This window comes from Populus nigra, chromosome 11 (assembly GCF_951802175.1).
Source record: "Populus nigra chromosome 11, ddPopNigr1.1, whole genome shotgun sequence".
Taxonomy (NCBI): Eukaryota; Viridiplantae; Streptophyta; class Magnoliopsida; order Malpighiales; family Salicaceae; genus Populus; species Populus nigra.
The window spans coordinates 11,982,468-11,996,494 of NC_084862.1; the positions used below are offsets into that span (position 1 = coordinate 11,982,468).

At 28.5% G+C, this 14,027-nt stretch overlaps 1 protein-coding gene across 3 annotated transcripts; it reads right to left on the minus strand.

The window, feature by feature from the left end:
* Positions 1 to 6,132: 6,132 nt before the first annotated feature.
* LOC133706269 (uncharacterized) lies at positions 6,133 to 10,080 on the minus strand. Of its 3 annotated transcripts, none has more exons than XM_062131767.1 (8): positions 10,016 to 10,080; positions 9,402 to 9,727; positions 9,128 to 9,302; positions 8,269 to 8,449; positions 8,100 to 8,180; positions 7,776 to 7,883; positions 6,765 to 7,034; positions 6,133 to 6,590 (listed from the first exon to the last, which is right to left on the minus strand). In XM_062131767.1, the coding sequence occupies exons 2-8, from the start codon at positions 9,700 to 9,702 to the stop codon at positions 6,492 to 6,494; spliced, it is 1,215 nt and encodes a 404-aa protein (XP_061987751.1). In that variant the 5' UTR covers positions 9,703 to 9,727; positions 10,016 to 10,080; the 3' UTR covers positions 6,133 to 6,491. The 3 variants fall into 3 exon arrangements, with proteins under 3 accessions (XP_061987751.1, XP_061987750.1, XP_061987749.1); XM_062131766.1 differs by having other exon boundaries at positions 9,402 to 9,731; positions 10,016 to 10,066; XM_062131765.1 differs by lacking the exon at positions 10,016 to 10,080 and having other exon boundaries at positions 9,402 to 9,956.
* Between the last annotated feature and the right edge of the window lie 3,947 nt (positions 10,081 to 14,027).

Genomic DNA, 14,027 nt, shown 5'->3' on the forward strand with positions numbered 1-14,027 from the left:
GTTTTTTTAATTTAATTTAATAGTATTATACAATATTTTCTTTTTAAAAAAAATTGTCTTTTGGTTATTTTTTTATTTTGATCCCTCTATTGTTTATATTCATTCTTTTGAGGTCGCGTTTATTTGAGATTGGACTTGATGGTTTGTTTTTTCTACTTACATTATTGGATCGTAGGGTGTTGATAAAAGATTTTGTTGCTTGATTGATTTTGATTTGGTAAAATTAAATAAAATATTATTAATTTAAAATAATTGAAGATTGAATTTGAACAATACAACAATATATAGTCATTTTTTTCTTGAAGTAATCAATCACAACAATATATAGATAACTCCCTTTTTTTTGTCACTAAATGTTTTTTCAATTATATTGAGTATATTTAGGGTTGGACATAAGAATGTATTTTTATTGTTTAAATATGGGATCCCACATCATCGAGCAAAAACTTTGACTTGTGGTTGATGCTTGATTTTGTAAAATAAAGTTTAATTTTATTGATTTAAAATAATTTTTGCTTAACATTGAGAACACCGTATGATAAGGTCCATAGGCTACTGTGCAGGAATTGTATTGGTTTCATAGTTGACTTAGGATTCTTTTTTTTATTTTATTTATAACTCTTTTGTTATTTTTCCAGCATTGTTTAAAATGTTTTTACCTATTATAAATATGATTATTTAGCATGTATTTAGTTTTATATATATATATAGACTTTGATTTCAATAATTATTATTGTATGAGAAAGATGATCATAATTTTTTGTTCTTCATTGAACTACTTTGACTTATCAAAGAATTAATCAAACTTCATGGTATCTTCTATATTACTCGTTTGCGTCCCTTCATAGGCTTTGGGTGAGAGTTTTTTGATTTCTTATAGTCTTGATTTTTAGGTATAAGTTATCATTGTGTCAATCTTAAAACCTGAGTTTAGCTTTATTGAAAAAAAAAATTAATATGATTATGGGTTTTTAGATCTTTATATCTATGGGGTTCCATCATATTGGCATGATCTATCCTAATCTTAATATGCTTACCCCATTAGTGATGCCTCCACTTTGCAACTACATGTAAGCTTGTTGTTTTGGCCCAAAGCTTTGCTAATATAGATGATTAAATGCCCTTCTTGTATTAGTACAAATGTGTTTATATTACAAATGACTTGTTGAGATCTAGTAGGGTTAGGATATTAAGCTAGCTATATATGGTAGGTATATGATAAAGGCTGGGTAATCATTATCTTTAGATGTCTGAAAGCCTTTAATGCTTCTTCGGTGTATTAAAATACATCATTTTTCAGTAATTCTATCAATGGCTTGCATACAGATCCATAAACTTTAACAAACTTTCTGTAATAACCAGTAAAACCTAGAAAAACACGCAATTGCTTGATGTTTTTAGGTATAGGCAAGTCAACAACCTTGATTACCACGCATGGGCGAATGGTGTATGGGGGTCAAGGGATTCACCCCCTAGTTATTTGGTTCAGGGTTGTTAGAAAACCCGAGTATACTGGTTTTATCAGAAATTTTAAGAGTAAGGAACTAGTTGTAGTTAGGGAAGATATTAGCACCTCTAGTGTACCTTACTTAAAATAAGTTGTATTGTATTGTTTGAATGTGGTTTAAAGGTTTTGATAAGTTTCTAACCGGTAGTTTGTTTATGGCTTAAGATGGAGATTTATTCATAAATCTGGTGTTTCTAATTTATTATGGACTCATGTACTTGAACAAATTCTTATGAAAAGAATTTATGTAGGTGCCTTAACATGATTCATCTATCCTGGAAAACGAGTGGGTTTTCCACAACTCATGTGTTAAAAAATATTCTCAATTAAAATTCATAAATATTCAAAATAATTCTATGAATTTTCTAGTCAATTCCTGATATTTAAATATCAGTTTATTTATAAATCTAACATTTATATCAGAATATAAACTATTAATTCTCATGAATTAAAATTTTATGAGTTATTGAAATATTAGTTGAATTCTCATGGATTCAATAAATTGGTTATTAAATCCAAAATGCATACTAAAAAAATAAAACATGCCATATATTTTTATTTTTATTTTTATTTTTAAAAAGATATGATTTTTGTATTTTGAAGAGACTTGGCCGAATACAACATGCAAAAAGACATTTTCATATTACTATATTTTTATTCTTTTTTTTTGTAAAACCACATTTGGCAAAAGAAGAACAAATTTTCTTGAAATAAAAACTACCTAAAACAAGTCTAAAGGGTGTTACCAAACACATACTTAAACCAAATAAACCTTAACAAAAATAACAGCAAATCAAAGAAGGCCTAAGGAGTAACCTGGTTTTGACCTAACTAGGTTGATCCGACCGAGTTGATCTGATTGTGTTGACCCGATTGAGTTTACTCCAAAACATTGATTTAGGACCGAAACAGATCCAACAATAGAAAAATATAAAAAGCTTAAAATTTTTTTTATTGAAATGGATCAAACACATAAAAATGAAGAACAAGTATCAAGAACCCAATAAACATAACTCTTAAACCAGATCAGATCTCGAATAATAAAAGACATGGTTTTGTTCACAATCAAGCATAAATCAAGAATCAAGCATCAAAAACCATCGATTATCACTTAAAATCCATGATTTGGTCAACATATATTATGGGTAGCCAAAAAAAACCTAGGATCTAAATGCATAAATACATATTATTGATACGTTCTCACCTTAGATAATTTGCTAAATAAATTGTCTAAAGGTTTATGTGCAAACAATTAGACCGTAAGTGGTCTAAATCATAAAGTTAAAGCAATGTTCTTCTCAAGAACATGAAGAACACCCCCATAGAAACCCACAAAATGCCTAGAATAAACTCAGCTATTGGCAAACCTAAAATGACCAAGTAAAAGTTATACCTTTTTTTTCACTAGACGGGGGAATACTAAGAAATGTATTTGGTTGTTTGAAGCAAAACAATAGTTACGCACACATCTATCCAACAAATTCTGCATCCATCCTAATTTTTTCTTCATTAATTGCCTTTTAAATATATTGTTTTTGGTAATATTTATCCAAGTAATAGGAAATCTAACTTCAAAATTTATTTTAAGCAACCAATTAATACAACTTTTAAATTTTTTAGATTTACAATTTCAAATCTATATATGCCTTTCAATTCCGATAATGAAATGGTCAAATTTTAGTATTTATATGTTTCTAAAGATAAGAATTTGTGTTTGATGATGGTATTACTGATATTTATTTGAAATTGTTTTTATAAAACATGTAATGCTACTTTTAATGTCAAAATAAATGTGAGGTTCACCCATTTTTAGAGTTAAAACCATGTTAAATTTTATAATTCAACATGAGTTTTTTAATATGAAATATTAATATGTTTTAAAAACCAATTAAATACGAATAAAAAATTATTCTAAAAGAACCTTTAGATGATAAAAATTTTAAATCCAATATAGTTTTATGGATTGAGCAGTGGGTGCATGAGCTCATAAGTTTGAGCTTGAATTTGATTAATGAAAAATATTATTTGTTATTAAGTTTCTATTTGATAGTAACTTTTTAGTTTTTAAAATATCTTAGTACATGAACCAATATATTAATTATGATATGATAAAAAAATAAATATATTTATGAATTTTCATGAATTGTGAACATGCATGAATATTTATCAATGAACATTCATCATAATTAATTAACATTCATGAATTATGAGTAATTCATGTTTTGGTTTCCAAGTTATATAAATATAAATAGGTGGAAAGAATATGATTAGAAATTTCTTGAGTTCTTTTTTCTTTGTTGGTGATTCTTCTTGGTGTTGTTCTTATATTTATTCTTTATATTCTAGATCTTAGGAATATATTTTTATAGAGAGAAAAAATAAGTCCATCACATTAAGTTTGTAGATCTTTAAAAGAAGAGTATTTTTTCAAGGAGCTTATTAAAGAATTATATGTCTAGTTTAGGAAGCTTCCTGGAGAAATGTAACAAGAATAACTACAAATAAATGGAGACAATTTTGGGCAACTTAACAACATAAGCAATTTTTTAGTTGCATAATAGATTCTTGTGTCCTTGCAAGAAATAAAATAAAATTCACCCTTTTTTCCTAAAAAGATAATAACCAAAATAGATTTTGTTTAAAGTGATTGTGTTATGTAGCTAATATATTGTTACAACATTAAATGGAGAATAACAAAACTAACTAAAACATAATGCAAAAACATTGTAGCCCCATTTATATTTTATATTCACCACTATAGTGTAATGACTTTCTTTTGTATCGAGGGTATTTTTATCTTTTTATACAGTGTATTAGTCATTATAGATTTATTTATGGGTGTTTTTGTCTATACAATATATTTATGAACAGTAAAAGAACCAAAATACTCCTGGAATAAATAAAAAACTAACATTATAGGGCAGGGGTGTTATTGTCTTTTCTTTTTTTTAAATATAGTAAGATTATGTATATGACCTCAGGGACAAAAAAAACTAAGCCATTGAAATAGGGGTATTGACATCTTTTTATCTCGGTTTTTTTATAATTGTTGGTTTGGTTAAGGGTAGTAACGTAATTTTTCATTTAATTTATAATTTTTAAATGCAAAAAGTTGTTGATATGTGCCTCGGATGCCTCAACTTGTAGGAGACGTTGTGTGCTTTGAGTGGTGCGTGCGGCGTCTCCTAATGGTGGAAAATAAGCTTCTACCATCTCATTTGGTTCTTCTTCATGTCCTTTTTCTATATTGGTGGCGTGTGACAGTTAAAGGTGGCCGGTTTTTTACCAGTGGCCTTTCCTTTTTTTTCCCTTCATTTCTCTCTCTGACCTTATAAAATTAACTTCGGTCCTTATTGTTGTTGGTGTTTTAGATTAAATCCTTTTAGCTTTGATTTTTTATCTTAGTCTTTTTTCTTGTTATTTAAATTTTATTTGTTTTCAATTTAATCCTTCAATTCTAATTTGTATATATAATATTTTTCAATTTGGTCCTTCTACTTTTGATTCCTTTTTTTTCTTCGCTTTTTTGTCAAACTTTTTATGATTTTCAATTTTATCTCTTATATCATGTTTTGTGTTTTTTTTTCAATAAGAATAATATTAATTTAAATAAAAAAATACTCTAAGGACAATGAAATAACAAAAATAAATTTGAAAAAAAGTTGTTAGCCCATTGGAGCTGCGATACACTTTAGGCAGCACAAATTGCAGTTTCTAGTGGTTAAAAATAAGCTTTTGTTATATAATTTTATTCCTTGTTGTCTTTTCTTCTATTATGAATTATGTATCTTGTTCAAAAATAAGCAATGTTATTTTATCATTAATTAATATTGCTATAAATATATTATGAGGGACTAGGTTTTTTAAAAATACTTAAATATTATTTTTTATATAAAAAATAATCCAGCGCGAGCACACTAGTGAATGTATATAAAAGGATGAATGAGGGAAAAAGGGACGCAATCAATCAAAGCTACTAATCTACGAAGGGTTTGAACAACTTCAAAAAAGAGCTCATAGCTCATCATTCTTTCTTCTAACATTCTTAAGAACGAATAAAGAGGGAAAGGGACACACACACACACTCAATTAAGCTACTACTTCACTAAGAGGGTTTGATTTACTTTGTTGGGAGGGTTTTCTTTGTTTTTTAAAAAGTAGTTTTTGAGAAATTATTTTTCAAATTTTTACGTGTTTGTTTGTCATTAAAAAAATTGATTAATAAAAAACACTTTCTGATCAATAAAAACTATTTTTCAATTAAAGAAAAATTTAACTTGATTTTCAGAAAAGTATTTTTTTTTTTTTAAGATTTTTCAGTGAAGACAACAAAATTTGTCCTATTCATCTCCATGGAAGAACCTTAATCTCTTCCTAGAGTAAGTAGTCTCAAATATTTGTCATGTTTTATTGTTTGTTTTTACGTTACTAATTGTTTTTTAAAATTATTTTCTTATACATCCAAAAAAAGAATCTAATTGATACTAAAATTTTTAGATAATTTTGACATATTAATATTAAAAAATAAAAAATATATTAATATGAATTAAAAAATATTTTTAAAAAATACCTGACTTTTCATTTGTTTTAACATGGTTCATTAATGCAGTTCTATAGGTAATTGCTTTTACAAAGAAGATTACGCATTCATGGCATCTATTCTCGGAAAACATCCATATCTCTTTAACATTTTGCATTTGTTAATTACATAAAGACATCAACCTCTCCCTCAAATACTCGGAAAACCACACTTCCACAATCTTTCTTCTTCTTTTTTGTTTTTCCGGCGTCTATTCTCAAAAACTAACACTCATACCATCCAAATATAAAAGAAAGAAAGCAAAGCAAAGCAAAGAAAGAAAGGAAAAGAGATGTAAAGAGGCCTAGAATTAACAGAGAGGAGAGAATTCGGACAAACAGCGCCTCGTGATGGGATAGGATCCAGACAAGATGGGGCTCTCCCCCTTTCCAAATGGGAGAGTGTTCATGTTAGAAACCGTTCGCAGCATAAGAACTTGTCCCATATCAGTCTTAAGCTGTCCTCGAGCATTTTGGAGATTGAATCACTTTCAGCTCCCGGTTCCTTCATAATTCAACAAAAGCAGCTTTAAATACAAGCAAAATATTACTGGGATCAGATATGGATCTGTCAGCTCTGGGCGCTACAATTAATCACTTAGAAAGCTCACAGATTAGAAGTCGCATATGAGCCAAAGCAACATAAAGAGGCATAGGGAAAAGTCATAAAGGAACTTGCCTGCATTTCTGAAACAATTCTTTTCAACTTCAGATAAATCTCTCTTGTAGTTTCCCCAGTTCCAGTCCTGAAATCATATCGATCGGCATCTCTTGCTTTAAGCCTAAATGATGAATTTTTATAGGCTTTGGTTACTGAGTGCCAAGCCCCAATGACACTATATCTACCACCAGAAGATGCCTCCCCCAGGGGCCATCTTAATCCACCCTTCATATCTGAATCTAGAACCGCCGAATTGATCAGATCTCTAAGGCTATTCATCTCCTCATCCTGCATCGATTCATACAATCAGTCACTCCACAGCATCACTATCAGGAGTTAAAAATCCAATTATAACTCTAACAGAATATGTTTCTATTACAATGAAGCTTCTTGGCTTTGATATATATGATTATCCGAAGAATAATCTGGCTTAGTTACTAAGTAGCCAATACTTAGTAACTATATCCTGGCTTTGAAAATATGATTATCAGGCAAGAATAATCATTGGCTTCTGCCTAATAAACTAAAATTTTCATGCTGGAAATAAATTACTCACTAGCAGCTTTGCGCTGTCTAGACTCTAGATGAAAATCTCTCATGCAAATTTAGGGAAATCATTGTTCCAACTATGAAAATCCTTACTCTTTCAAGCATGAAAGACCAATATCCGGGTATACGGTTTTAACCTTCTAAATTTCGTTCTTGACTTGTTAGCCTAACTCGCTAGTGCAAGCCTACTCAGTGCTTGTTTTACATATCTTCTCTTCCAGGGGTGATCAAACTAAGTTCTAGGATAGAGATTATTTCCTATTTTCCATCATGACATTCTTTGAAATGGAGAAAGGACTTGCTAGACTAGATTAAATCTGTCATTGGAGGAAAATACAAAGGGAGGATGCTTGCTCAAGTTTTCTCACTAACAATTTTCTGCTGGGTTTGGGCAGAGCCCAAGACACTTCATGCTTCAATGAGTGTCTAACAATCATGCAGTGTTGATTGAATTTTTCAGCGAGAGACAGTACAACTTACAGTTAGAGCTGTTAAGATCTTCCTGGAGCAAAGCATAAGCCTGAGGTCCAGATTCTTATCAAGACATGATACATCTATGACCATCTGGCGCACTTGGTTTAGCTCAACCTACAAGAAATCTTTATAATTTAATGCCACACCATGAACAAGCAAAAGTATAAAAGTGGAAACCATCTTAAATCCATAAGTGAATATCAGAAGGTGTCCATGAGATTACACAATGTAACATTGATAAAGCACAAATTACCAAAAACAAATTAATTCTACCATATAATATGACAAATTAACATGAGAGGACAAGACTCTAGGTAGTACAAAACCTGCCTTGTAGAGATGAAGTTTTTTATTTTCCATCACAGTACATTTGCATGAAACAGTTGCATCTGGCCGTGTATTATCAGACAACTGCTTGAAGGAATAAAAGTTAGTAACAAATTGGATTAAAAACATAAGAAAAACACTACCATGAGTCGGTGTGCAGCAAAAGGAATACCTTTACAGTGTAAACATCTTTCTCCTCTAAAAAATCAATTCCAATCGCTGGGACGACTCCATCTACAATATTTTCCATGTATGAAGAAGGAATATCTGTGTACAATGATCTGTTGAGTTGTCTCAAAATGGTTTCTTCAACCTGCATTTTATTGACACTTTCTAGTCCCATTGAATGGTTCCTGCATCACAGAAATAGTATAATAATTCTTGCTTGCTTATCCTTGTATAACTGAAATATAAAACATGCTTCTTATGCACTGATGGAGAATATGAATTTAATTTAACATAAGCAGTTATGGCTTCTAATATAAGCATATCAACAATATCTACGCTACTAGGAGCACCAGCAAAACTTGTTTGGCAGCGATCAAAGTAATGACTAGAGCAAAACAAGTCATATGATACACTCAGGTGTGGCAGAAAATTAATAGATTAAGTAGTTTAGAAAAGTGTCGAAACAAACAAAATCAAAATATTAACTGAGATACAATCATATGGTCCAAGTTCATAAGGAAGAACACCAATTAACTCCAGTCGAGGTCCTTTATGGAGGAACAAACACTTGTACGTAAAAAGTCCACTGGACACCAAAAGGACTATAACGGTTCAAAATTCAAGAATTCTATGCCTACAGTGCTTCAAAAAGTTAGAGAATTCTATGCCTAGTTCAGGAAGCTTCCTGCTGGAATGCAACAGGAATAACTACAAGGAGAACAAAGTGAGACAATTCCAGTCAACTTCACAACATTATCAATTTTCAGTTGCATAATAGATTCCATAAGTTGGAAAAAAGATGATGTTCCAATTAACATTAACTCAATTTTGCAATAACTATAGAGAGAAGTTGGATTGCTCACCCCTGAAAAATAAATTTTCCCAATCGAGCAACCAATGTTGGCTTTACTTTTTCAGAACCCTGATCATCCATTTCATTCCTCAAAATTTCGAAACAAGAGAGTAGTTCTTGCTGTACGTTTTCCGCTATAATTTCCCATGGACTTCTTGAGCAATTCCTTACCAGTTTGCTATCCTCTAAATTGCATGAAATTTAATACAAAGGTTTCAATAAAAGGCAGAAGCAACTAACAGAAGCACAAATTATAAAAATTTCAATACGGATGGAACACGAACCTTCAGTTACAATGCTACTCACCAAGACAAGAGGCTTTTCTCCAATTTTACGCTCAACATATTCCAAGGAAATCGGCTCGAGATGAATGTAAGGAGGAAACTGGCCATCATCATCCAAGCCAACAGCAAACCATTTAGATATGGCATGGTCTGCATAAACAATCTTTCCACTCTTATCTTTACGAGAAGTGGATGCTCTCAAATTCATTTTTCTTTGAAATTGAGGGTGCGGTGTCTCTGGAATTGGGGGTGCCGTTCTCACATCCTTTGAATGCCGCTTGTGTGGAGGAATGTAAGCCATCAAATTTAGAGGAAACGTATGTAGCCTGGCTGCCCAAAAAGAACACATTATTGAAACAAGAAAGCAGAAAGAAACCTACCGGAAAAGAAAAGAAATTCTGCTATTTCAAGAACCCAGAAGAAAGAAGGAAAGAAGGAAAAATCCAGTTTTGCAATATGAATTCCAAAGAAAAAAGAAACAACCCAGATAAACTAAACTTGCAATAAATTGATTAACTCGATCATTTTAGTAAAAATGATTTATTTAAGCTAAGAACTATGACCCGAAGGTAAAGAAACTGAGTATGATTAAAGCAGTAGAGGGACGATCATACCTTAGAGTTAAAAATTCTTGGTGGGCGTACAACAGTAGCTCTGTTCTGTCGGTATTATATTGTTACAACACAAATGGGAGCATGTATATATATATATATATATAGGGATAAATCCTACGAGAAAGAAAGAATATGGCGGGAAAAGGACCCCACGCTCAGAGTGACTGGGAGTATTATATTACTTGGTTTTTAAAGTATTTTTTTATATATATTAAAATAATATTTTTAAATTAAAATTTAAAGATTATTTTTTATATAAACATATCAAAATAATTTAAAAATATTAATTTAAAATAAAAAAATTAATTTTTAAAAATAATACTTTTAAAACATAAAAACAAACAAAACCTTAATTATTCAATCTACATACAATAATAATTACAAAAGAACCCAGCGGTTGTGGCATTTTCACAATTCAAAACACTCTAAACGAATCATAGCAAATTTTTTAATGTAAAAAAAATTAAAAACATCTTGCTGGAGGATGAATTAAAAAAAATCTAAGAAAAAATATAGTAAAATAATTTGAGTTTATCCAAATTAACTTGTAAAACACATGATCTGTGTAATAAGACCGGAATAATATCATAAAAAACAAACTAAAACAAATTATGAAATTTAATTTTTAATCAACCTAATATTGAAATATGAAATTAAAAAATATAAATTACAAAAAAACCTCAATTCAATCAGGTTAACTCGCGACACATGTGATGAAATTAAAATAACCTATTATAGTGAATAATGCTTTTTGAAGTGGTACATAATAAAAACATCACCACTTTTAAATTTTTTTATTAATCATAGTATTCCACGATGTTTTTATTGTTTTAATTTTATTTTTAATTTTTTTTATTTTGCTTTCTTATTTTTTTATTTGTTTTTTTGAGATTGTGCTTGGTGGTTTATTTTGGCTACCTAGGTTATAGGATCTCAGGGTTTTGAGAAACGTTTTTGTAGCTCGATTGATGCTTGATTTAACAAAATTAGATAAAAATTTATTGATTTAAAACAATTAAAGTTACATGTTTGAATTTAAACAATAGATAAATATACATCAGTTTTTCTTAATGGCTTTTTTGGGTTTGTCTTCTATAAGATAATTCTGACATTATAGCTCAGGTCATGAATTTAAAAGGTTAATCTGAATTTATTTTAATCTATTTTTGGTTTCTTTTATAAAATAGGTTTTTGTTTTAAATTTCATTCTTAACGTTGGGTTGGTTATGGATTGGGTTTTATAATTTGTTTTTGCTTTTCTTTTTGTGAGGTTATTTTAGTCTCATAAATGAGATCATGAGTTTGACAAAATGACTCAATTCATTTTTTTCTTTTCGTTTTTAATTAAATATTTTTTTTATCATATTCACCTTTTAATATGAGTTTATTGATAATTGAATTTTATAATTTATTTTGTTTTGCTTTTAATTGCGTTGTCATATTCATGACCTAGGTCGTGGATTTTACAAATTAAACAAGATTGGTCTAAGTCAATTTGGTATGTCATTGTCTAGATAATTTTTTTTAAAATGACATTTAGTATTTTAAAAGGTGTCATTTAATACACATCATATTTTTTGTTCAAGATTTTTTTTTGTTAACCGTGAGTGTTCGGGTCAGCTTACACGCACTATGATTAATCCTCCGAAATCTTAAAATTAACGACCATGTAAGTCTCCAATGATCTTGAGGTTTGTGACACTCGAACTGATGATCTCTGAAAAGTAAATTCAGGATCTAACAAGTTGAGTTACATCCCTTATACTAGAAATCATGTTAAGGATACCCTTATATGATTTACATTTAAAAAATAATCATTAACGGAAGCGGCAAAAGATTCAGCACTTCACTTAAAAGAGATGGTCTGATAAACTTCACTATGGGTTTTCTTCCAAAAGAGCTTTTCATCATTTCTTTTAAGAGTTTTCGGTGGGGATCACAATTCAAATTTGATTTATTATATTTAATAATCTTTCAAGCTTTTTCATATTTGTTTATCATTAAAAAAATTAATTAATGAAAAATGCTTTCTAATTAAAAAGAAATTTAGTTTAGTTTCCATAAAAATAATTTTTTTTATTTTAGACGGAAAACACTTTTTAGACATTATAAAAAATTCAAAAATATCATGTTATTTGTTGATTATAATAAATTTTATCCTCAATCTTTTAATTACTATACATTTTATTTTAATTTATTTTTCTTTTATTCTTTAGAATTTGATTTAATTTGACTTTTATATTAACTTTGGTTCCCATTCTTTTTATTCTTATTTATTTTTTCTCTTATCCTTTTTTTTAAAATGTTTTTATATATCAAATTTGGTCCTCATTCTTTTTATTGCTATTTATTTTATTTTAAATAATTTATAAAATTGAATTTTTTTTAAAATGTCATCCTCTTTCAACTTTTTTATTTGTCATATTTGGTCCCTATTATTTGAACTATTATTTATTTTTTCAAATAATTTATGAAATTTGAAAATTTGTTTTAATAATTTCATCTTTCTTGAACTTTAGAAATTAAATTTTCATGGAAATTATTTTTAAAAAAATTATTTTTTAGCAAACAAATTAAAAGTCAAGTTTTGACTAAATTTAAAGAAATGGTATTTAGTCACTGTTGAGAGGTCAAATATTTATTGGTGAGTTATGAAGGATAGCATATCTATACAACATAAATCAGAAAAGGAGAGAACCCTTGAAAAGAACAAATGTGTGATTAGATGCATATCTATATAACATATTTGAATTAGCCACAGAATTTCAAGCAAAAAAAAAAAATAGAATCAAATTTGATAGGAAAAAAAACTATAAAAAAATAAAACTATAAAAAAAATTAATTTAAAAAATTATCTTAAATAAAACTAATAGTAATTAAAAGAATAAGGACCAAATCTAACATATAAAAAAATGAAGGAGGTGAAATGGAATAAAAAAACCAATTTTATAAATTATTCTAAATTAAACAAATAATATTCAAAACAACATGAATCAAATTTAAAGAAAAAATAAATTGAAAGGTTGCTTTGAAAATTTGAAAGTCAAGCGTAAAACTTGAGGAGAAGAGAAAAAAAAATTTATCAGTGCCAAACCAAAAGCCTGTTGGCTACATGAACCACTCAGACATTGAGAGGATATCATGCCGATTCAAATGTCGTCGTAAAAAACAGTGTTTGGACACTTAACAATGTCTTATACATCGCTTAAAGAGTACGAGCATCACCTATGCAATCACTTGTCAATCATTTTAAAAAATATATTTTATATTTATTAAAATAACAAATAGTCTCTCAATCAACTTGAAAATAAACAAAAAGCTAGCTTGAAAAGATTAAAAAAAAAAGCCTTTGAAAGTGAGTTTTGTAGCTAATGCTTTTAAAAGTAATTTTGTCATTTTACTGGACTAAAATTAATTAAATGATTGAAAAGCTCTTGGAAGCCAATTTAATTTGTTTTTTGGTTTAAAAGGTAATTCAATTATTTTACTATAATAAAAAAATAAATAACTTATTTATTTTTAATCAATTTAATAATGACCAATAAACCTAGTAAAAAATCAATTCAATAATTTTACAAAGTAAAGATAGAATGATTATTTTATTATTTCAATCTATAATGTAATATGTCTTGGGCTATAATAAAATAATGATGCTTTTTATTTTATTTTTTTAATGCCATCATTCCCAACATTTTGAAAGTTCTTAAATAGTTGATTGTGAGACTAATAAAATTCAGGATTATAATAGATATGGCCGAGTTGAATTTGTGTTATATTTATATTTTATTTATTATTTATTAAATAAAAAATTTTAATATTTATATTTTAAACATTAGATTTTAAGTATCTATTCGAGAATTAGCCTGAATACTATTTAAAATATGTATATGATAAAAATTTATACATCTAAAGTGTGGTTTATATCAATTTTAGATCAGATTTAACCTATTTACACACTATTTTATAACCTATTTGTATCGGTATCGTCCAAATTTGGCCACCTTCTTTAATT

Coding starts and splice junctions, on each gene's coding strand:
- LOC133706269 (XM_062131765.1), bottom strand. CDS start 9,750: ATGTGTTCTTTTTGGGCAGCCAGGCTACATACGTTTCCTCTAAATTTG. Junction 9,303..9,401: donor GAGTAGCATTGTAACTGAAG/GTTCGTGTTCCA, acceptor CATGCAATTTAG/AGGATAGCAAACTGGTAAGG. Junction 8,450..9,127: donor GGAAAATTTATTTTTCAGGG/GTGAGCAATCCA, acceptor TCTGTGATGCAG/GAACCATTCAATGGGACTAG.